At 42.2% G+C, this 23,248-nt stretch overlaps 1 protein-coding gene across 1 annotated transcript in view; it reads right to left on the reverse strand.

The window, feature by feature from the left end:
• Nucleotides 1-241: 241 nt before the first annotated feature.
• lhfpl2b (LHFPL tetraspan subfamily member 2b) overlaps nucleotides 242-23,248 on the reverse strand; it is a 210,710-nt gene continuing 187,703 nt past the window's right edge. The window contains exon 5 of the mRNA XM_041186718.1: nucleotides 242-4,740. Coding sequence (XP_041042652.1) covers nucleotides 4,484-4,740 — 257 coding nt within the window. The 3' untranslated portion in view covers nucleotides 242-4,483. The remainder of the gene's footprint in view (nucleotides 4,741-23,248) is intronic.

Below are 23,248 nucleotides of genomic sequence, written 5' to 3' on the forward strand. Positions count from 1 at the left end.
TCAGCTGTCCATCTCCGAGCAGCTTCCAGTGGAACTACATATAATACATATGCATATACCTTGTCTTTTGTTTTTCAGAATACTGACTCTGTATTTCTATTGTTTTCTTTTTTTGTGTGAGTAGCTGTCACCCTGGTTAGTTGTAGAATACTATTTGCAGAGAAAACAGCTGCATAATATTGAATCTATAATACAAAAAGGGTACATTTTGGAACTTACAGTATGAAACAAAGCCATGGTGTAGTATGAAACACAAACAGCTTTAATAAATGATTTTTGTACTTCAATTTTCAGCATTTTGGAAACATGGAGGAAATCCTTACAGCATTGCCAAATTCTTTCATTAGGTAAGTAATAGGGTAAATGGCCAGCTGGTTCAGTCCGCTGAAAAGCTCCACCCGATTTCCAGGAATGGCAGGTTTGTTTAGAGTGAACTATTTGCAATCACTCAGCAGTTTAGTAATAGTGGTTATTGGTGTCACAATACTTCATTTCAGGAATATTTCTATAATTTTCATATCATAGACTATAATGAAATTTAGCTTTGGGGTTTGTGTCCAAAAAGCAGCATTTAAAAACGCGGAGAAACTACCTTGGCGCTGGAAGTTAATCTATACTGACTGAGACCTTACTAAATAGTGTTATTTCCAACTGGCCATTTAACAATCAACTATCACAGTATTTCTCATGATGGTAGAGTCCAATCATTACAGTGTAAATCGTGTGCTAATAATTTTGAAACAGGGCTGAATAAAACCTTCCTGTGTAAATTCATTGCATTGGATTTCCCAAATCGTACCTCAGCATCCAACAAGGCAGCAGAACCTGATTTCTGCTATTGAGGTTAACATAGACATAGCAGAAATTTTAAAAAATGATTGGTCATAACTGGTGGTTGGATTTTGTCTCCTGTATCCAATACTCTTTATAAACTTGTGTTAAATTTGGTACAAAATAAAATTACATTGCACTAATCAATTTGTGAGTTTTGCTTTTGCCATTTTGCTAGGGCATGTTGGTTGTAAGATAAGGCACAGAGCCTGAAAGGTTCCCTGGCCATTACCAAAGCTGATCCTTGTTGGTCCCTACAAGTCTAACACACCATAGTAAAAGCACTCCAGCCACCTTTCCCACCTTGCGCTTTCCAAGGGGAAGGCCTTGGGTCTCCACCTTGACTACTCTTGCAAGGTATAACTGTCAAGAATTTAGCAGTGTCAGTCCCACATCTGGATCCCTCTACCCAGCTGTACTTTGGCAACTCTGTTTAACCCAACAATGACTTTTGGGTGACCTGGCTGATGGTCAGGGGTTTAGCAGGAATTTGGAAATCTGACTCATTTGATTGTTCCACTTTCACACCAAGATTACTTGTTTAATAATACTGCATTCATTAAGAAATGGCTGCTAACGTGTTGTTGGATTAGGGATACTTCAGCTTTCTGTACTGGCACCAGTAAAATAAAATGGATAAGACTCATCACATCAGCCCTAATCAAAACCCCTTCTCCTCCCATGCACACATGCACGATAAACAATTTCAATTTTTTTAATCAATTATTGCACATATCTCACACATGGTGTATTAATTTTAAATAATGGTTAAAATTTTACAAAAGACTATGGCACGTAATATTAAACACAATGGGTTACTGAACAATGAGCATTAGCCAAAAATTATGATCTTTCTCATTTAAATGTGGTCATTATATAATCACAAAGAGCTAGTAATCAACACAGGTATAACAGTACAGATAATGTTTGGCAAGCCAGCTTCTGCAGCCCATTCACTTTTCTTATTCGCAAGCAGACTCTGTCTTAGAAAAGACTGTCCTTCCTATTTACTTGCACAATAGTCCAGTTCCGTAGCGACACCTCCAGGTTTTTGATGTACCTTTGCCATTAGTGCTTTACGTTACAAATAACGAGGCTGACCAGCATTGGAATGGCACTTTTATTTTGGTTTCCTAATTCCAGTTTTCCCTGCTTGGTTTTTCTTCAATGTGCAGCAAGTAGGTGTGCCATTTGTGTGTCTAACAAAGTAAATTATTTTGGCATTTTTAAGGAACACCATTTTTAAAATTCTTTCATGGGATGTGAACGTCACTGGCAAGGCCAGCATTTATTGCACATCCCTAACTGCTCCTGAGTAGTAGCATTCTTGCAAGCCCTTCTTGACCCGTTGTAGTCCATCCGGTGTAGGTACACCCACCTTGCTGTTTGGGAGGGAGTTCCAGAATTGACCCAGCAACAGTGAAGGAATGGCAATATAGTTCCAAGTGAGGGTGGAGTGTGGCTTGGAGGGGAAATTGTAGGTGGTAGTATTCTCATTTGTCTAATGTCCTTGCCTTCGAGGTGGTAGAGTTCCTGGGTCTGGAAGGTGCTGCATATAGCTGTACAAAATCGTTGTGGTGTTACTTTATATAAAATGATTAAAAGGTGATTCTTAAAATCAAATCCACTGATTCTTCAAACTCTTACACCTCATTGTATCATATCTAACTCGCACTGAATTAAGATTGAAATGTTCCACAAGGCTGAATGGCACTGTGTATTCCTGGTGGTCATTTGCATTGAAAATTGCTAGTAAAATCGTACATTACTTAATGACTGACGATTGGCAATACCCTGTAATATTAAAGGTACAAGGGTTCTCAGTCAAACAGTGGTATTAGGCATTTTCTTTGGCAAATGCGTGAATGATTAGGCACAAATAGCATCAGAACTGGAAATACAATTAGAATGGTTAAGCACTATGGTTAAGTGATTGGCACTAGTGATGGGAAGCTGACTGCTGGTTCTTGTATAAACAGCAATGTGGCTTTCTTCAAATGGAATAGATTCACAGTTCAGTATATCTTAGCTTCATGCTGACCATGGACATTTGTTGAGATGAATGAGTTGCACAGTTGTACTGGCAGCAGTCATGATGGCCTCAACAACAATTACAAAAAGGTGTTGTGCATTGAAGCAGCTGCGGTGACCTGCTAGGCCTTGCTGCTTGTATACTGTTGTTTCAACATGAGATTGTTTGTAATAAAAAACCTCCTTTGCACCAATAAAGATTTTCATAACTATCTTTACCTAATAACTTTTCCTTCCACGTAATTTGGGCCATTTGTTTTGGAAAAAGTTTCAAACTGTCTAGTATACTTTAACATATATAATGGGCAGTATTTTATGCCCTCCCCGTGGCAGGTTTGGAGGTGGGGAGGACATTTAATCAGGTGGGTTGATGATGGGTGGGGACTCTGCCACCACCCAATTCTGTGACCCCATTTCAGGCCCTTCTTTGGGGCAATTAATGCCCACTTATAAACTTCAGCCCACCACTGCTCGTATTAAACCAGAAGCAGAGAGCAGGACAAGCAAACCTGTGCTGAATTGGTTGTGCTCTCCTGGGAGGGGATGGGGGAACCTCATTCAAAGGCACTGAGTGTCTGAGCAAGGGGTAAACCCAGCCCCTGCCCTTGCTATTGGACCCCTTTTACACCCCACAAAACCTCTCCCACAGTCACTTTCCTCCAGCCTGAGTCGCTGTGCAATCCTGGGCCTCTGTTGGGCATATTACCTGTAGTAGCCACCTCCACTGCAGTGGCGCTGCTGAGCAAAAGAACAGCCAGCCTCTGATTGGCCGGCAGCTGTCAGGTGGGAATTCCCACTCCTGGGGTCCTGAACCCGTAGAAGGAGTGCAGATGACCTGTTAATTGCTTGAGTGGCTCATAATTTGACGGGCTTTCCACAAAGGAGGCAATGTGGGTCTCTCACCGGCTCGCCAGCCAGCAGCCAAGACTCCTATTGCCTTCATAAAATCCACCCCCCGCCAGTGTGAATGGCAACGTGAAACAATTTATGCATTTTATCTAAATAGCTTGGGTGGTTTCTTTTATTATAAAGCACGATGACCTGTTCAAAAAAATTATGAACCACGCTGACCTTCTTTGCTGGGACCTTGTTTCAGTCAAATGCCTTGGTAAATTTGGAAATGAGATTTATGCTGCACCCCTTTCAAAAAGATCTTGGCTGTCATATCAAAAGGTGCAGGCTGCATTTCACAGGAAGTCAAACGTTACAGTGGTAAATGTTTTTAAATTTGTCAATGGAAAACATGTTATTTAAAAATCCAACATTGCTTCTGTGCACATAAAAGAACTTCTATGCCCTCTGTGATGTGAGAAGGTCTTGTATCTGGACAACTCATTAAATGTCCTAGAATGTGCAGCACTATCACAAACAGTTTTCAGAGGTAAACACACAGTCCACGATGAAGGAACAACATTCAGAATTTTCCCCATCACAGCTGCAGATTGTGTGGCATGTCCTGGGATGGAAATCAGTCTCAAATCACTGCCATATATTGCATATATGTGAATTTTAAATTCATTGGGAAGTTAGTATGATGCTAAAACTCCTGGTGCGCTGTTTCAAAAACTAAAAAAGATTAAGACTGCCATGAAGTAAAAAAACAGAGGCTCAAGGTGTTTTCTCACAGCAAGCAAATGAGATTTTTCCCTTCTTCAATCTCTTCCTGCACTTTATCACTAGATGTCGCAATTTCTGCTTGTGCAGATAGCACTGCACAGAGGAATGTAAGGACAGTGCCACCAACTGCTGTGTAAAAGGCCCAGCCCAGAGAACAGGCGCCTAGCTGATAAGGTGAAACATCTGGTCCACAGTAGTCCACCACCTTCTGAGAACCCCATCCAGCAGGATACAGGATCAGACCAAGAATTAGAAAGAGCCCTGAAAGAAATAACAAATAAGTTATTTAAAATACAAAAAGACCACACCATATTGTTATTCAAGCATTTTGATTTAGATGGGCAAAACCTTTGCATCTAGCTTTATGATATATTAATCCAAGGGTGGTTCATGAATCTTGCTGTCCTGGAAGTACTGCCTCGTGCTGCGCTGCAGCAGTTGGCAGCCCTCAGCTGCCTTGCCCAAAATGCCCATTCTTTATGTTTAAAGCTGAATGGAGAATTCTAGCAGGCGTTTTTTTTGGACTGGGCAGGGTATCGAAGCTCAGCTTGAGCCCAAGCTCAGCCATTGTTCACTTTCCACAAAGGGTGATCGGATAGAGATCAGAGCACGAAACCTGGTTCATTGTGTTCCTGGGCTGGGGAGGAGGAACAAAGTTGCAGTATCTCCAGCTCACAAGAAGCCTATGCAGGGTCCTTCCTGGCTTTCATGGCTCAGCACCACAGCAAGAGTTGCGTGCACGTAGGGAGCTACCAGCCATACCACATATACAAACTGGATTTCAATTTAAACTCTTACTGTTAGGCCACTAATGTTGAACAGCCATTGACACATGAAGCTTTACTGCTACATTAAGGGTCAGCAATTAAAATGACTAACATCCTTAGCTCCTGCAATTTGATGTAAGAATTTTATATCATCTTACTCCTCACCTCCGATGCACATCTTCAATAAATTACACTGTTTACATTTCTCAAGTATGCCCTGTCAGCTACATTTCCTTTGTTTCTACTTCACTGGTAGAACAAACAAACAATGGGAGATATTCTGCTTCAAAAAAAAAGAAAACAGTAATTTATACATTTTTTTTTACTATGATGGGCATCCCATGAGAAAAATCAAAAGTAGCTATTTTATATATAATATTTTAACTGAAATTGTGATCCCAAGTGACTTACTAAAAACATCTCAATCATCCTATAACAAAGACATATATAGTACATATAAGAGCCTCAGGGCCGGTATTATAAAAGGGATAATTTTCTATTCATTTTTGGAAGCACATCTGGTTTCCTTCTGTGTTCTGACTAGTTTCATATTTAGCTGCTGTCTGCAATAAGTTTATAATCGTACATGAAAATAATTGTAACACATGCTGTAATTTAGGTAATTACATCTGAAATTCTTGTCTGAAATATGTAGTGTAAGGTTTAGCTTTAATGTGTCAGAAGTGCAAGAGGTGATGACAGAAATCTGTTAAAGCACCAAAAGGGAAACTATGCTAACTGACAATGGTTTAGTTCACCATACCTTACAAAATGTGAACGTCTCTAATAATTGCTGTGTACAATGTAGTCCCTTAGTGTTTGTATCGAACATGTTTGCTATCATTAAAAAATAATATTGACTTTTAGTTCCTTATGGAAACACACCATTAATGATATTTTCTCAAGGGTGAGGTAGCTCCAGATTAGATCTTTGGTTAGTTGGAATAAGCAACTTTTGACAGAGTGGTGCACAGACAGTAACTGACATGGTAACGGAGGTATATGATGGCTCAGGTCTCTGTAAAAGCAGAAAATATACTCCACTGTGTTTTTCTTACAAACGTCACAGGAGTCTCCAAAAGAAAATACTGTCCTAACAATTTCCCCTCCCTATAAATAGGTTAGTAAAGGTCAATTTTATTTTGCTATATACTTTAAAAAGCACAGAGCAAGCTCCCACAAGCAGCAATGTGATAATGACCAGATAATTTATTTTTTGTGATGTTGATTGAGAGACAGCTATTAGCCAGGACACTAGGGATAACTCCCTCAGTACTGTGCTGGGCTGTCAGCCAAAACTGTCCTGTTTAAGTCCTAGAGTGGGACTTGAACCCCGAACCCTTTGACTCGAGGCAAAAATGCTACCAACTAAGCCACAGCTGATAGCATAGCTGCTAATGGCGAAGCCATTAAAAACAGGGATGTGCATGAGGCTAGAATTGGAGGAGTTCAAAGATAGGTAGGGCTAAAGGAGTTTTCAGAGACGAGGGGTGGGGTGGTGAGAGCGTGGTGCGATTTATAAGCAAGGAAGGAAATTTTAAAAGAGAGGATTTGCTGATTGGGCAGATATGTAGGTCAGTAAGCACAGGGGTGAACAGATGCACGTACAGGTACAAGCAGCAGGGTTTCAGTTGAGCTCAATTTTGTGGAAGATGGTGGATGGGAGATTGGCCAGGAGAGCATGGGAAAGCCTAAAGTCTTGAGGTAACAAAGGTATGGCTGGAGTTTCCAGCAGCAGATGAGCTGAAGCAAGGGAAGAGGTGAGCAACGTCACCAGAGGTGGAAGTATGTGGTCATGGTGGTGGTATAGAATGTAGTTAGGAGCTCCTTTCCAGATCAGATATGATACCAAGGTTGGAAATGGTCCGGATTCAAGAGCAGTCATTGCAGATGATTCTTTGGCTACATCTGGTCAGACAGAAATGGAACCAAGCAAGAGCTTATCCAACGTCCACTTGAAAGCCACAAGTGAATCTGCCTCCACCATGCGCTTAGGCAGTGCATCCAGATCCTAACCACTTGTAAAAAATCTTTTCCTTATGTTGCCAATCACCTGTCATGAAAGGAACGTGTGTGTTTTCTTATCGTCTGTGATTAAGGTGTTTTGTATGTGAGGTATGTGTTTTTTACCCTCCAGAGTGGTTGTCCCAATTTAAATAGTCCCAGAAACAAGCCATTTTGAGAGTTTTAAAATAAAGGAGGTTATTTATTAGCTCACACTTGCCCCAGAGTTTGAGTTGATGCTTTGGCTGGAACAAAGGCCTTATAAAGAAGAGGATTCCAGGTGAGATGCGAAGCATCTTGTAGTTGAATTGCCAGGAGGTTGGTTCTCAGGTGAATTTGCAGTTGGAACAGGTTGGAGAGAGACCTTCTCCCACTTTCAAGGTATGGCTGTTTATTACTTTCGTTGCTTAATTGACTGCAGCTGGTTTGATGACTTTCTGCTGGTTTCTGTCTCTGCAGAGCTGATTCTTGCTATTTTAGAAGCAGCAACAAATATGGCCATCTTACTCATGTGACCTGTTACAAGTTGAAAGTCCTTTCCCAAATAAGATGGTGTGCCAGAACAACAGACATCTTGTGTTTTGGCCTTTCACACTTTGAAAGTGTGAGGCAACCAAGGTCTTTGTGTTTTGATAAGAAGCCATCACAATACAATTTGTCTAACATCTATTAAGTTTTAACATCTCTTTTGTCCCTGGTATAACATAGAGATGAGTTCTCTGTAAACCCCATTGTCTGTATGTTTTGGTCCATCCTTAGACAATGAGCTGTGTGAATCTCAAGTGGCTGTGAGGTTCCTTCACTCAGGTCCATACTTAATCAGGTATTGGCTGCAGACTCAAATGCCAAAAGTCACATCGTATGCTGCAGCCTTCTTAACAACTTTTGTGTTCACTTATTAAAATATAGCATTAAAAATTGTAATATCTTCACTCCTATACTGGGCATGGCACACATTAAATCTGTTTCCCTTGGTTCTCGACCCTTCTACCAACGGAAACAGTTTCTCTGCATTTACTCTGTCCAGATTCCATGATTTTGAACATCTCTTTTGAATCTCCTCTCAACCTTCTCTTCACTAAGGAGAGCAACCCCCATTTCTCTAATGTATCCTTGTAACTGAAGTCCCCCAATCCAGAACCAGTCTCATAAGTCTTTTCAACATCCCCTCTAAAGTCTTCACATCTTTCCTATATTGTAGTAGAATTGGACACAATACTCAAGTTGAAGCCAAACCACTGTTTTATAAAGCTTCATCAGTACTTCCTTTCTTTTGTACTCAATTCCTTTATTTATAAAACCAAGGATCCCACATGCCCATTTAACCACTTTCTCAACCTACCCTGCCACCTTCAACTTGTGCACATGTAACCCCACATCTCTCTATTCTTGTACACTTTCCTCATTCTTTCTGCAGTTCTCTGCATTAAATTTCATCTGCCTCATACCTGCCCATTTCACCAACCTGTCCATGTTCTCTTGAAGTCCATCATTATTTTTAAAATTCATCTATGGTACGTAGGTGTCACTGGTTAGGCCAGCATTTATTGCCCATCCGTAATTGCCCTTGAAGGTGGTGCTGAGCTACCTTCTTGAAAGGCTGCAGTCCATGTGGTTTAGGTACACCCACAGTGCTATTAGGGAGGGAGTTCCAGGATTTTGACCCAGCCACAGTGGAGGAATGGTGATATATTTCCAAGTCAGGATGGTGAGTGGCTTGGAGGGGAACTTGCAGGCGGTGGTGTTCCCGTCTATCTGCTGCCCTTGTCCTGCTAGATGATAGTGGTCGTGGGTTTGGAAGGTGCTGTCTAAGGAGCCTTGGTGAGTTTCTGCAGTGCATGCGTTGATGGTGAAGCGAGTGGATGTTTGTGGATGGGCTGCCAATCAGATGGGCTGCCAATCAAACAGGCTGCTTTGTCTTGTATGTTGTCAAGCTTCTTGAGTGTTGTTGGAGCTACATTCATCCAGGCAATTAGGGAGTATTCCACCACACTCCTGACTTATGCCTTATAGATGATGGACAGGCTTTGAGGAGCCAGGAGGTGAGTTACTTGCCTCTGAACTGTCTTGTAGCCACAGTATTTATATGGCTAATCCAGTTCAGTTTCTGGTCAATGGTAACCCCCAGGATGTTGTTAGCGGGGGATTCAGTGATGGTAATGCCATTGATTGTCAAGGGACAATGGTTAGATTCTCTCTTGTTGGAGATGGTCTTTGCCTGGCACTTCTGTGGCATGAATATTACTTGCCATTTCCCAGCCCAAGCCTGGATATTGTCATATCCTCCTCATAGTTCACTATATTTCCAAGTTTTGTGTCGTCTACAAATTTTGAAATTATGCCGTGCAAACCCAAATCTGAGTCATTAATATAGATCAAGAAAAGCAGTGGTCCTAACACTGACCCCTGGGGAACCTCACTGCATAACTTCCTCCAGTGGGAAAAACAACCATTCACCGCTATTGTTTCCTGTCACTCAGCCAACTTTGTATTCATGTTGCCACTGTCCCTTTCATTCCTTGGGCATTAACTTTCCTTGCAAGTCTGCAAAGTGGCACTTTATCAAATGCCTTTTTGGTACCGTGTTTCTGAAGTTAGCACTCAGGGACATTGATAAGGTAGAGTAGTACAGAATAGTACAAACTTTACTGTTCATTGATTTATGCACTTGACTCTGGTGTGTGGGATGCAGACACTGAAGTGTCTGTTCTTGCTTTCTTTTAAAAAAAGAGTATAGAAAAGTAGAATCAGAAAAGGCCATTGGGTCCATCTAGGCAGTTCCAGTCGTGAGGAGATAGTGTATCCCCCAATCTCTCTTAACTTTCTATCAAAATCCTTAATTATCTGCCTCCCCAGCATTATCCACAGTGTTATAGCCATGAGTCTTCTCATTCTCAATATATTAAGCCCGTGCCTCTCAAAAAAAACAGATTTTTGTCTTGGGGTATAACTGATTCAATTTGCAAAACAAGGCCCATATGTAGTCTTATTTATCCATTTACTATTGTACCATTGCTGTATTCACAAAGGCCTGCTTTTTTATTAATAAAAATTGAGTTTTATGCTAACGACAGTAAAAGAAGTTATTGTGGGGAGTGAATGGAACGCTTACCATTTCTGATACCCCAGCTTCAGCATCCAACACACTCTGGTTCAGTGTAGCATAGCATGGACAGTAACTACTCTGTCTACCACAACTCTGCCTCAACAATGTTGCTGAGCCCCAACTTCAGCAGCACATTCCCCACTACACCAATATGACACTTGTTTATATATTTCCTACATTCCATCACCCCTTGAGCGAAATTGTGAAATTAGTAGACAATTTGTGCTGATGGCCTTTATACTTTCAGAACTTCCCTGAGATTGTCTAAACTCATTTCATGTAAGACCTATATAACCAGCAGACAAAGTAGACTTTTGTATGATCGTTTGAAGCCAGGTCCAAAGGAGAAAGTAAAAGCAAAATATTGTGGATGCTGGAAACCTGAAATAAAAATAGAAAACGCTGGAAATACTCAGCAGTCAGGCAGCATCTGTGGAGAGAGAAACAGTTTAATGGGCTGGATTTATCGTTCCCCTGCCAATGGGTTGGAAGGTGGGGGAGGGCTGTTAAATCCAGAAGGCGCACTGCCCACTGCCTTCTCACCCATCACCGTCCGCACTGCAATTGGTAGGGTTGGCATCTGTCATGATCATAGTTGAGTGTGGCAGTGGACTTCAGTATTACTCTGTACCAGATAGGGGGAGGTCACCAGACCTGGGGTTTAAGGTCAGATAGCACATGTTGGAGCCTGTCTTCATAGAATTCCATTATTGCAGGTATATGTTTATGTTAGGAAAATGTGTTATCAATAAAGTTAGCTCAGCTACAATGTTGACAGCCTGTGTGCATCACTGAAACACAAAACAAGACAGCATCTTTCAGCTCGCCCGCCAGTTTATTTTTATTATTTTTATTATTAATTTTGCCAGTACTGTCTTAATCTATGACATCAATGGGGATTGACATTGACAAATCCCATCTACCTATCTGAGAAAATCCCAGTGTTGTAACAGGGTAATGACCTGATGTAAATTAATCCCACTCCAGTATTCGTATACAACTGCTGGGTTTAGACCCCAAATGTCTCAAAGATAACACAAGTTGTTGGTGCCTCTAGATTACACTTAGGACTGTTATTTACAGTTTACAATCAGAATGGATGCCAAATAATGACCTCTTTAAACTGCCCCACCTATACAGTATAATCTATATTCCATTATATAAGTCATTGCAATAGTCTCTCTTTTACTGGGTATTGCACATCCTCGAGCATTGACATTATTAGCTCTACATCGCCCAATGTGTCGTGTGTGATGAAAGATTATGCACCAAGTCAAGACCTATGATCAAGAGGAAATTGTGATCACACTCTTCTGTGAAAGAGCTACTTTCATTAATTACAATGCCTGCAAAACTTCAAGGTAGGTTGACTTTATTGTAGCTATCTCCTGTGGATTGGATTTTACGTGTCCCCATCGAGTGTATTTTCAGTGGGGAGCTGTTGCCCAGCCCACCACCTTCCTGCCCACCCTTCATAACACGCTTGGTCGGCGAGCAGTGAAATCGGCAGTCTGCCTGCAATATGTAAATAAATAACGGTCAATTAGGCTGGTTAGCAAGCCCATCAACCAGGATAATATGATACTCACGCCATAGTATGGGTCAGGTGGGCAGGCTGTTCTTTTGTGGCCTAGATGAAAAAAAAGGTGACAAGTGGGGGCACCTCGTTTTGGGGGGGAGGTCACCCACCCCCCCCTCCTTCTTTGCTGTCTGCCCTCCAAAATCTGGCCCCTCCACCACTCTCTGCTGAATCTCAGATCCCTCACCACCCTAAGGACCCAGGACTTAACTTTTTGCTACAGCCACCATGCTCCTTCGGGCCCCTTCTTGCAGTCCCGGCAGCGCTCTCTTCCCTGACGCTGCCGGGATTGCTAGAGCTGCCAGCCAATCAGATTGGTCGGCAGCTTTCAAGGGCGGGATCTCCTCCCACTGAGGGATAGAATTCCCACACACACTTCGTCTAGCCTGCCCGGAGCGGGTTATGGCTGTGGGGTGGACTACCCTTCTGGTGTGTCAGCTTCTGCGGAGTTTCCTTCCGGGTGATGGATAAGTCGTCCGCCCCACAACTTCCACCCTCCCCTGTTAAAGGCAGCCCTTTTAAATAATAAATCTATGATTAAGACAATAAATGAAACCACACTTTTCATTCGCAACATTTTCTGACTGAAATAGGAAAGGTTCTTAAGTAGTTAGATCCTAAAATAATACCAGTTAATTCAAGAAAATCAGGAATTTTTTTCACCCAGTTTCTCAGTTCTTATTCCCCAGGAGGCTCTCCTTGAATAAATTTGTTATCAGAGAGTATTTTTTTAATCATTCATGGGATGTGGGTGTCACTGGCTGGGCCAGCATTTATTGCCTACCCCTAATTGCCCTTGAGAAGGTGTTGGCAGCTACCTTCTTGAACCGCTGAAGTCCATTATTTGTAGGTACACCCACAGTGCTATTAGGGAGAGAGGTCCAGGATTTTGACCCAACGACAGTGAAGGGACGGTGATATATTTCCGTGTCAGGATGATGAGTGGCTTGGTGGGGAACTTCCAGGTGATGGTGTTCCCATGTGCCTGCTCCCCTTGTCCTAGATGGTAGTGGTTGTGGGTGTGGAAGGTGCTCTTGAAAGAGCTTTGGTGAGTTTTCATGTTATCAACTGAAAGATCGCACCAGATTAATTAGGAACATTTGGACTTAAAGCTCACGCTTGTACAATTAGAAAAACTACCAAATGGCATCTTGGGGCAGAATCAAAGACACTGACTGAGTTTGTTTGGTGGACTACCACTGAAGCCCATTCGTATAACTGGTTGTGTGCCTGGATTTGTAACCGGGGATTTGGGCTAATAATCCCATTGTGGCATTAAGAAAATCCAAATTCTGCTTAAAACATCAGAAATTAAAATCAATTTCAATTAAATTCAACTGTTAAATTGTCATGAAAGCCCAACTGGTTCACTGATGTCCTCTAGGGAAGGAAACATATTGTTCTTGTCCTTTTTGGCCAATAGTTGATTTCTGTCCCATGCCAATGTGAGTGACTCTCTGAATTGGTCCAGCAAATCACTCCATTATATTAAGGATGGGTAATAAATACCAGTCTTAACAGTAATACCCACAACTGCAGAAAGATTTTTTTTTAAACTGTCAGGAATCTCCCTTTCAAGTGAAGCAACATTTCACTTGCACTTCCCTCAATTTAGTCTACTGCATTCGTTGCTTCCAATGCGATTTCCTCTACATTGGAGAGACCAAACGCAGACTGGGTGACCGCTTTGCAGAACACCTTCAGTCTGTCCGCAAGCATGACCCAGACCTTCCTGTCACTTGCCATTTCAACACTCCACCCTGCTCTCATGCCCACATGTCTGTCCTTGGCTTGCTGCTTTGTTCCAGTGAAGCTCAACGCAAACTGGAGGAACAGTACCTCATCTTTCGACTAGGCACTTTACAGCCTTCCGGACTGAATATTGAGTTCAACAATTTTAGATCATGAACTCTCTCCTCCATCCCCACCCCCTTTCCGATGCCCCCCCACCCCCCCTACTTTTTTCCAATAATTTATATAGATTTTTCTTTTCCCACCTATTTCCATTATTTTTAAATGCATTTCTATCCATTGTTTTATCTCTACCTTTTAGCCTTTTTTGATTCCTTCACCGCACCCCCACTAGGGCTGTCTGTACCTTGCTTGTCCTGCTTTCTACCCTTAATTAGCATATTCCTTAGCTGTGACATTTTTTGGTTATCTCCACCTATCACTGGCCCTCTATCCAGCTCTACTTGTACCCCCCCCCCCTCCCTTAAACCAGCTTATATTTCACCTCTCTTCTATTATTACTTAGTTCTGTTGAAAGGTCATTCAGACTCGAAACGTTAACTGTGTTCCTCTCCACAGATGCTGCCAGATCTGCTGAGTTTTTCCAGGTATTTTTGTTTTTGTTTAGGAATCTTGTTAATTTGGATTGAACCCCCATCTTTTTACTGCACATAATTGCTATAAGAACATATGGAATAGGAACAGGAGTAGACAATTTGGCCCCTCGAGCCTGCTCTGCTATTCAATAAGATCATGGCTGATCATCTTGTGTTTCAATTTCCACATTTCCATCTAACCCCGATATGTTTGATTTCCTTGCCTAACAAGAATCTATCTACCTTGGCCTTAAAAATATTCAGTAACCCCGCCTCCACCACCTTCTGAGGCAGGGAATTCCAAAGTCACACAACCTTCAGAGCAAAAAATTCTCCTCATCTCTGTCCTAAAAGGGTGACCCTAATTTTAATTAAGTGCCCCCTAGTTCTGGACTCACCCGCAACAGGAAACATCTTTCCAACGTCCACCTTGTGAAGGCCATTCAGGATCTTGTATACTTCAATCAAATCACCCCTCACTTTTCTAAACTCCAATGGAAACAAGCCCAGTCTGTCCAACCTTTCCTCATAAGACAACCCACCTATTCCATGTATCAATTTTGTAAACCTCCTTTGAAACATCTCCAATGCGTTTACATCCTTCATTAAATAAGGAGACCAAAACTGCACACAGTATTCAAGGCGTGGTCTCACCAATGCCCGGTATAATTAAAGCATAACATACTTACTTTTATGTTTAATCCCTCTCATAGTAAAGGATAGCATTCCAATAGCCTTCTTAATTATTTGCTGTACCTGCATACTGACTTTTTGTGACTCATGTACTAGAAAGCCTAGATCCCGCTGCACCTCAGAATTATTCAGCCATTCTCCATTTAAGTAATAAACATAAGAACATAAGAACTAGGAGCAGGTGTAGGCAATTCAGCCCCTCGAGCCTGCCCCACCATTCAATACGATCATGGCTGATCTCATTTCGCCCTCAACTCCAATTTCCCACTTTTTCCCATAGCCTTTCCACCCGTTACTAATTCAAAATCTGCCTATCTCCTGCTTGAATTTATTCAGCTTCCCGACATCCACTGCATTCTGAGGTAGTGAATTCCACAGATTCTCAACCCTTTGAGAAAAGTAATTCCTCCTCATCTCTGATTTAAATCTACCACCCCTTAGCCTAAAACTAGGGCCTCTCATTCTAGAATTCCCCAGAAGGGGAAACATCCACTCCACGTCTACTTTGTCTATCCTCTTTAGCATCTTATATACTTCAATTAGATCTCCTCTCATCCTTTTAAACTCTAAAGAGTATAGGCCAAAACTGCTCAATCTCTCCTCATAAGACAAGCCCCGCATCTCTGCTTTTTTGTTCTTCCTGCCAAAGTGAACAACTTCACATTTTCCCACATTAAACTCCATTTGCCAGACCTTTTCCTACTCACTCAACCTATCAATATTCTTCTGCAACCTCCTCATGTCCTCTTCACAACATACTTTCCTACCTATCTTTGTGTCATCTGCAAATTTGGCTACCATGCCTTTGCTCCCCTCATCTAAGTCATTGACGTAAATTGTAAAAAGTTGAGGCCCTAGTAGAGACCCCTGTGGGACTCTACTTGTCACATCCTGCCAATCAGAAAAAGACTCATTTATGCATAATCTCTGCTTTCTGACAGCCAGCCAATCTTCTATCCATGCTAATATGTTACCTACTACACCATGCGCTTTTATTTTCCATAACAATCTTTGAAGTAGCACCTTATCAAATGCCTTCTGGAAATCCAAGTACAGTACGTCTACAAGCTCCCCTTTATCCACGACGCATGTTACTCTTACAAAAAACTCCAAAAAGTTGGTTAAACATGATTTTCTGTTCACAAAACCATTATATTGCTATAACTATGGGCAGAAATTTTTCTTCGCGTAAAATGATGCGCGGTGATGTTGGGCGCACACCGGAGTTGGCTGTGCGCCCGCCGAACAGTCAAAGGCCTGTTAAGGCCATTAATGAACCATTTAGGCAATTGACAGGGTTGGCAGGCAGGCGAAGAGCCCAGGTGGGCTTCACGTTTTGCATGAAACCTCATCCAGGGGCGGGATGAGGTTTCATGAAGGTTGTTTGAAATGAATAGAAATTTGTTTGACAATTAATAAACATGTTCCAGCTATGTGACCCTGTCACATGAGGGGATATGTCAGAATAATTTTATTCTTTCTTTTTTTTCAAACTTTCATTTTGATCTTAATCTCCCTGAAACAGCTCCGTGCCTCAGGGAGATTTCTGTCCTCTTTCATGCGCATGCGCAAAAGGGCGCAGGCCCCGACTCTCCCTCCTCCCCCCTCCTGCACAGGTAGCGCTGCGACTGGGCATGCATCATGCTGGGCAGGCCTTAATTAGCCAGTCCACGTAAAATGGCAGCATGCAGGCGGCGATCGGTTCCGTGCCCACTCCCGACCGGCCTGCCCAACATGGAGAAAATTCTCGCCTATGATGTGGTTATCCCAATAAGGACTACAGCTTAACAGCAAAGTAGGCAAATGGTAAACAAACTCTAACAGAGAACGCACCTCATGTATTACACTGACCACAAAGAAAAATGCTGCTTTGTCAGCTATTCACAAGCAGTAAAAGCAAACTGGTCTGTGCAAATATTTTCCACTTCTTAATTTATCAATCACAAACTGTAACAATTAATTTTCACTATGTACCTATTATGCTTAAATATGCAGCAAGTGTAATTATCAGAACTGAAACGGATGTGATGGGAAGGCTAACATCATGTACAGGGCTCATTAAATTTTAGAAACATACAGCACAAATGGAGGCTGTTCAACCCATCTTGCCTGTGGCAGCTCTCTGAAAGAGTGATCCAAAGAGTCCTATGCTCTTTTCCCATAGTCTCACACTTTTTTCCTGTTTAAAGGGGAGATCATTAGCTTGATTTACAGAATGCTTGAAGTTCAAAGCAATAATGAACAATGGGAACTCTGCCTGCTAAATTCTTAACTGAGAGCTGAAAGGAATGGTTTTGTGTCCTAGAAAGCAGATACTGCACATTCACTTCTTAGAGTGCAGAGTTACTGATGTGGAGCAAGATGTTGATTACTGCATCTGAATGCTCCAATAAGCCACAGTTGTAATTATATTTAAGTATGTGCAGGTGTACTTTATCACAGTTTCCTTCAGCTGACTCAGATGTCATGATGTGAACATTAAAGAAAAGCTGACTTATCATAAGCACATGAAAACACTATTAGCCACTGAGAAATAATCATTTAAAATTACCTCCAATCTAAAATCAAGGATCTTGGGGCTCAAACACATCATGGTGGAAATAACATGATCATCTCTTCTCTCCTTGATGAATCATCTTGGACTAAGAATTTGCTTTGTGGAAAATTGGGCATGAACCTTAATGGTGGGCATGCTGTAATACAGTGGAATTCCTTTTCAATTTGGCTGTAACTAAGCTTGAAATACCAGTAATCCTCTATTACTCACTCAAATAATCATTATCCATATGTAAGCCCTGTCAGTGTGAGTTAGCAGTCCATTCTTGACTCGGGCGTTGTAAGAGACACCTTGGTTGAATTTGATTCTGTTCTTGCCCAATTTCCACAATCTTGCCTTCTCTAGAAAAGGGTCACAGGATAAGAATCAGCATCAGGAAACCTGGCTAATTATGCTTCATTCTTATTCCAGTATTGTTGTGGTGCTCCCATCCAGTGCCCCAGGTGTGATTAACTCTGCAAAAACTAGGGATCACATTTCGATCATCTGATCTGTACTGTTCAGTTCTCCAACTTTAACAATTTTATCTTTACAAGATGTTATTTTAAGATCGGGGATTAGAAATACTACATTTGCTTCAATAAAAATGACTTGCTGGTTGTGACACGATGTTGCGGTTATTCCAGTCCCGATGCGTATCCCACAGCTATCATGGAGCAGAAGTTTGATGTTTCCCTTTACACCAAGCTTCCAACCTGAGGTACTGCCATGGTGCAACAATAAGACAAGGCTCCCTCCCTTTTGTAGGGAGAATCTACTCTTGCTCACTTCATAGTGGCCAGTTCATGGGCTGCATTACAGATGCCTGAGGAGGCCAAGTCACCTGTCCTCTCAGCTGCCAAAACGTCAAGCCTTGGAAGACCAAGAGAGGAGAACCTAAAGTGGTGAAAATGGCTACAGCCACGCATGGAGAAAAATGAAGCAACATAAAGAAATAGAACTCTGCCCATCTTTAGTTGAACATTTAAAGTAGAGAGGCTTACACCTGTTCAACTAAATACCAATCAGGGACAGCTGGAAGTACCAAGTTCTTTCTTTGTGGGAAAATACCTGCAGCTGCTGTAGTCTGAATCAAAAACACTCAACCAGGCATGAGTCATTAAACATGAAACTCATGAGCACTCAGAACTCTCTCATTGACTCTTCACCTCAAGTGAGCTACACACCCTCAAGAATAACACACACGAGCTTTACACACTGCTCTTGTGGAAAAAAATACCTTTCCGCATGAACGCAAATATCCTAAACGAGAAGTTTTTACAGATTCATAACAAATAATGTTCGTGAAAGAATGTTTAGTCATAATCTAAGCACCTCCTGTCAGACCAAGTGTGTTTGGTATTAATCAGAAATTCAGTTAAGTGCTGGCAGGTCAAATACAGCGGAAAGAACATTTTCAGTCATCCAGAAATCTTCCATTGAGAAGCTGCTGTTTTGAAAGCACTGCGTTCTTCCGTTATTCCAGCCAACATTTAATACTCAATTAAAATTGCTGTTTAAAAAAAAACACAGGTTTTCTGGTCATTTTGTCTCATTTTCTATTTGTTACATCCTGCTCTGTGCAAATTATCTGCTGTACTTGCTACATAACAATGATGATTATGCTTAAAAAATAAAACAAGGGGCAATAATGGGAGATTTTTCTGACCCTGTCCACGTGGCACATATTTAATTGCTTAAAATGTTAAAATGATCTTTTGGGGTGGATACAAAAAAACTCTTTCCAGTGGAGGAATGCAGAACAAAGGAAAATAATCTTTAAATTAGTGCTAGAAACAAAATCAGGAAGCACTCTTTCACAGAAAAAGTAGTAGGAAATGGGAAATTGCTGCCTCAAAAGGTTTTGGGTGCTGAGAAATTGGAGATTTCAAAGCTTGGAACAATAGTTATTTGTTGGGTAAGGGATATGGACCAAAGGTGGTTTAGCACTGAAGACTTGTGCTCTAGAACTTGCCACACCCCTAGCCAAGCTGTACCAGTACTGGCATCTACCCGACTATGTGGAAAATTGTCCAGGTATGTCCTGTCCACCAAAAAGCAGGACAAATCCAACTCAGCCAATTACTGCCCCAAATTTCTACTCTCGATCATCAGTAAAGTAATGAAAGGGGTCATCAACAGTGCTATCAAGCGGCACTTGCTTAGCAATAACCAGCTCACTGATGCCCAGTTTGCATTCCACCAGGGTTACTCAGCTCCTGACCTCATTACAGCCTTGGTTCAAACATGGATAAAAGAGCTGAACTCCTGAGGTGAAGTGAGAGTGACTGCCCTTGACATCAAGGCAGCATTTGATTGAGCATGGCATCAAGGAGCTCTAGCAAAACTGGAGTCAATGGGAATCAGGGGGAAAACTCTCTGCTGGTTGTAGTCATACCTAGCACAATGGAAGATGGTTGTGGTTGTTGGAGGTCAGTCATCTCAGCTCCAGGGCATCACTGCAGAAGTTCCTCAGGGTAGTGTCCATAAGACATAGGAGCAGAAATTAGGCCAATCAGCCCATTGAGTCTGCTCCGCCATTCAATCATGGCTGATAAGTTTCTCAACCCCATTCTCAACCCCATCTTAGGCCCAACCATCTTCAGCTGCTTCATCGATGACCTTCCTTCCATCATAAGGTCAGAACTGGGGATGTTCGCTGATGATTGTACAAAGTTCAGCACCACTCGCAACTCCTCAGATATTGAAGCAGTCCATGTCCAAATGCAGAAAGACCTGGACAATATCCAGGCTTGGGCTGACAAGTGGCAGGTAACATTTGCGCCACACAAGTGTCAGGCAATGACCATCTCCAACAAGAGAGAATCCAACCATCGCCCCATGATGTTCAATGGCATTACCATCAATGAATCCCCCACTATCAACATCCTGGGGGCTACCATTGACCAGAAACTGAACTGGACTAGCCATATAAATACTGCAACTACAAGAACAGGTCAGAGGCTAAGAATAGTGATGAGTAACTTACCTACTCAACTCACCTACTGACTCCCCAAAGCCTGCCGACTATCTTCAAGTTGCAAGTCAGGAGTGTGATGAAATGCTCCCCATTTGCCTGGATGAATGCAGCTCCCACAACACTCAAGAAGCTTGACACCATTCAGGGCCAAGCAGCTTGCTTGATTGGCACCACATCCACATTCATTCCTTCCACCACCGACGCACAGTAGCAGCATTGTGTACCAACTACAAGGTGCACTGCAGGACTTCACCAAGGCTTTTTCAACAGCATCTTCCAAACCCACAACCACTTCCATCTAGAAGGACAAGGGCAGCAGATACATGGGAACACCACCAGCTGCAGGTTCCCCTCCAAGCCACTCACGATCCTGACTTGGAAATATATCACCGTCCCTTCACTGTCGCTGGGTCAAAATCCAGGGAGTCCCTTCCTAACAGTGCTGTGGGTGTACCTACACCACATGGACTGCAGCAGTTCAAGAAGGCAGCTCACCACCACCTTCTCAAGAACTACTAGGGATGGGCAATAAATGCTGGCCCAGCCAGTGAAGCCCACATCCCGCGAAATAATTTTTTTAAAAATGGAGTTGAGGTACAAATCAACCATGATCTCATTGAATGACAAAGCAGGCTTGAAGGGTTGAATGGCCCACGCTCCTTCCTAATGTTCCTAATCTTGATTGGCAGAAAGTGTGTCAGGGCTTCCTCTGGGCATGTCTGAATTTCTGCTCCCAGCAGGCATGGGTCCCCATTGGGACTAAAAAATCTAGAAATTACTCATAGAAAACTAACCTATTACTTGAATTTGGGTCTTAATCTAGTCACATGGATATAAAAAATGCCAGGTTCAAATACTGATCTGTGCTGACTTCGCGAATTAGGGGACGCTAGTTTCCCTGGTTTAGGATGGGTTTTCCGATCATCTCCTTCTGTAAAGTGTGCTTGTGGATAACTGCCAGCACTCACTACTGAGACTCAAACTGCTGCCTCTGGAACTGTACCCTACCACATAAACAGCAAAGGAGAAAATTACTATGTGAAAATACTAAATATTTTAAGGACCACTTTTGTACTACCGTAGTGAAAAGACTTTTAGCTTTGAGCACAATCAACAGTCCAGAAGTAATGGTATTAGATTATAAACCCCATGATATTGAGCCAGCGATAATGAAGGACAGTCAGTGAATGTCCCATACGAATTATGAATATATGAATTAGGAACAAAAGTAGGCCATTCGGCCTCTTGAGCTTACTCTGCCATTCAAAAGATCATGGCTGATCTGATTGTGGCCTCAACAACATTTTCCTGCCTGTCCCGATATCTTTTGACTCCCTTGTTAGTCAAGAATATATCTACCTCTGTAAAAATATTCAATGACCCTCCTTCCACCGCTCTCCTGGGAAGTTCCAAGGACTCACGACCCTCTGAAAGAAAATATTTCTCCTTATCTGTCTTAAATGGGAGACCCTTTATTCTTAAACTGTGTCCCCTAGTTCTAGTCTCTCCCACAAGGGGAAACATCCTCCCAGCATCCACCCTGTCAAGTCCCCTCAGGAGCTTATAAACTCAGGATTCTTCTAAACTCCAATGGATACAGGCCCAACCTGTCCAACCTTTCCTCATAAAATAACCCCCTCATCCAATCAATCAGTCAAATGAACCGTCTCCGAAATGCTTCCAATACAGTTACATAGGCCAAACTGTACACAGGGCTCCAGATGTGATGTCATCAATGCCCTGAACAACTGTAGCCAAACATCCCTACTTTTATATTCCATTCCCCTTGCAATAAATGACAACATTCCATTTGCCTTCCTAATCACTTGCTGTACCTGCATACCAACTCTTTGATTCATGTACCAAGTCATCTAGATCCCAAATTAGGATGTGTGTGATTGGAAGTGGAGCTTGGACATTTCGATGACATTTCTGCTCTTTTCCTTTTTGATGGCAGAGGCCACAGGGATGGGACTGCTGTCAAAGTAACCTGGGTGATTTGCTGCAATGCATTCTGTAGATCGTACATACTTCAACCACAATGCTCTGGTGGTGGAGGGAGTGGATACGGAGTTGAATGGAAGCAGCACCAATGAAGCAAATTGCTCTGTCCTGGATAGTGTTGAACATGGAGTGTTTTTGTAGCTGTATCCAGATGAGTTTTGAGTATTTCATCACACTTCTGACTTCAACTTGTAAATGATGAAAAGGCCTTTAGGGATCAGGAGATAAACCACTCATCAAAGAATAACCAGTTTCTGCCCTGCTCTCATAGTCATGCTGTGGATAGAGCTGATCCAGCTAATCTTCTAGTCAATGGTGGCCCCAAAATGTATGTGATGATGAGCTTTGCAATTGTGGTATTTTTGAAAATCAGGGGGAGCAGCCTGGGCTTTCGCCTGCTGAAAATGATAATTTTCTGGCACTTATGTGGCACATATATTACTTGTCATTTGTCAGTCAAGTCCTGGTATGCCAGTAGGCTGGCCAAGGGCTACTTAAATTTTGGAAGAAGGTGCAAATGGAGGAAAACATCAGCAAACCAGCCCAACTCTCCTGTTAATAGAGGAAAGTGCAATGATGTAGCAGGAAAAGTTGGTTGGTCAAGGACTTTTCCTGAGTGCAGTGATGTCCTGGGACTATGATGATCAACATCTTAACAAAAAAAACATCTTCCTTTGTATTAGGCGTGACTCAGGGTACTACAGGATTTTCCTTTGACCTTAATAATATCAGCTTTTCTAGAACCACGTGGTTTCATACTCAGTCAAGTACTG

Source organism: Carcharodon carcharias, chromosome 4 (assembly GCF_017639515.1).
Source record: "Carcharodon carcharias isolate sCarCar2 chromosome 4, sCarCar2.pri, whole genome shotgun sequence".
In the NCBI taxonomy this organism is placed as follows: Eukaryota; Metazoa; Chordata; class Chondrichthyes; order Lamniformes; family Lamnidae; genus Carcharodon; species Carcharodon carcharias.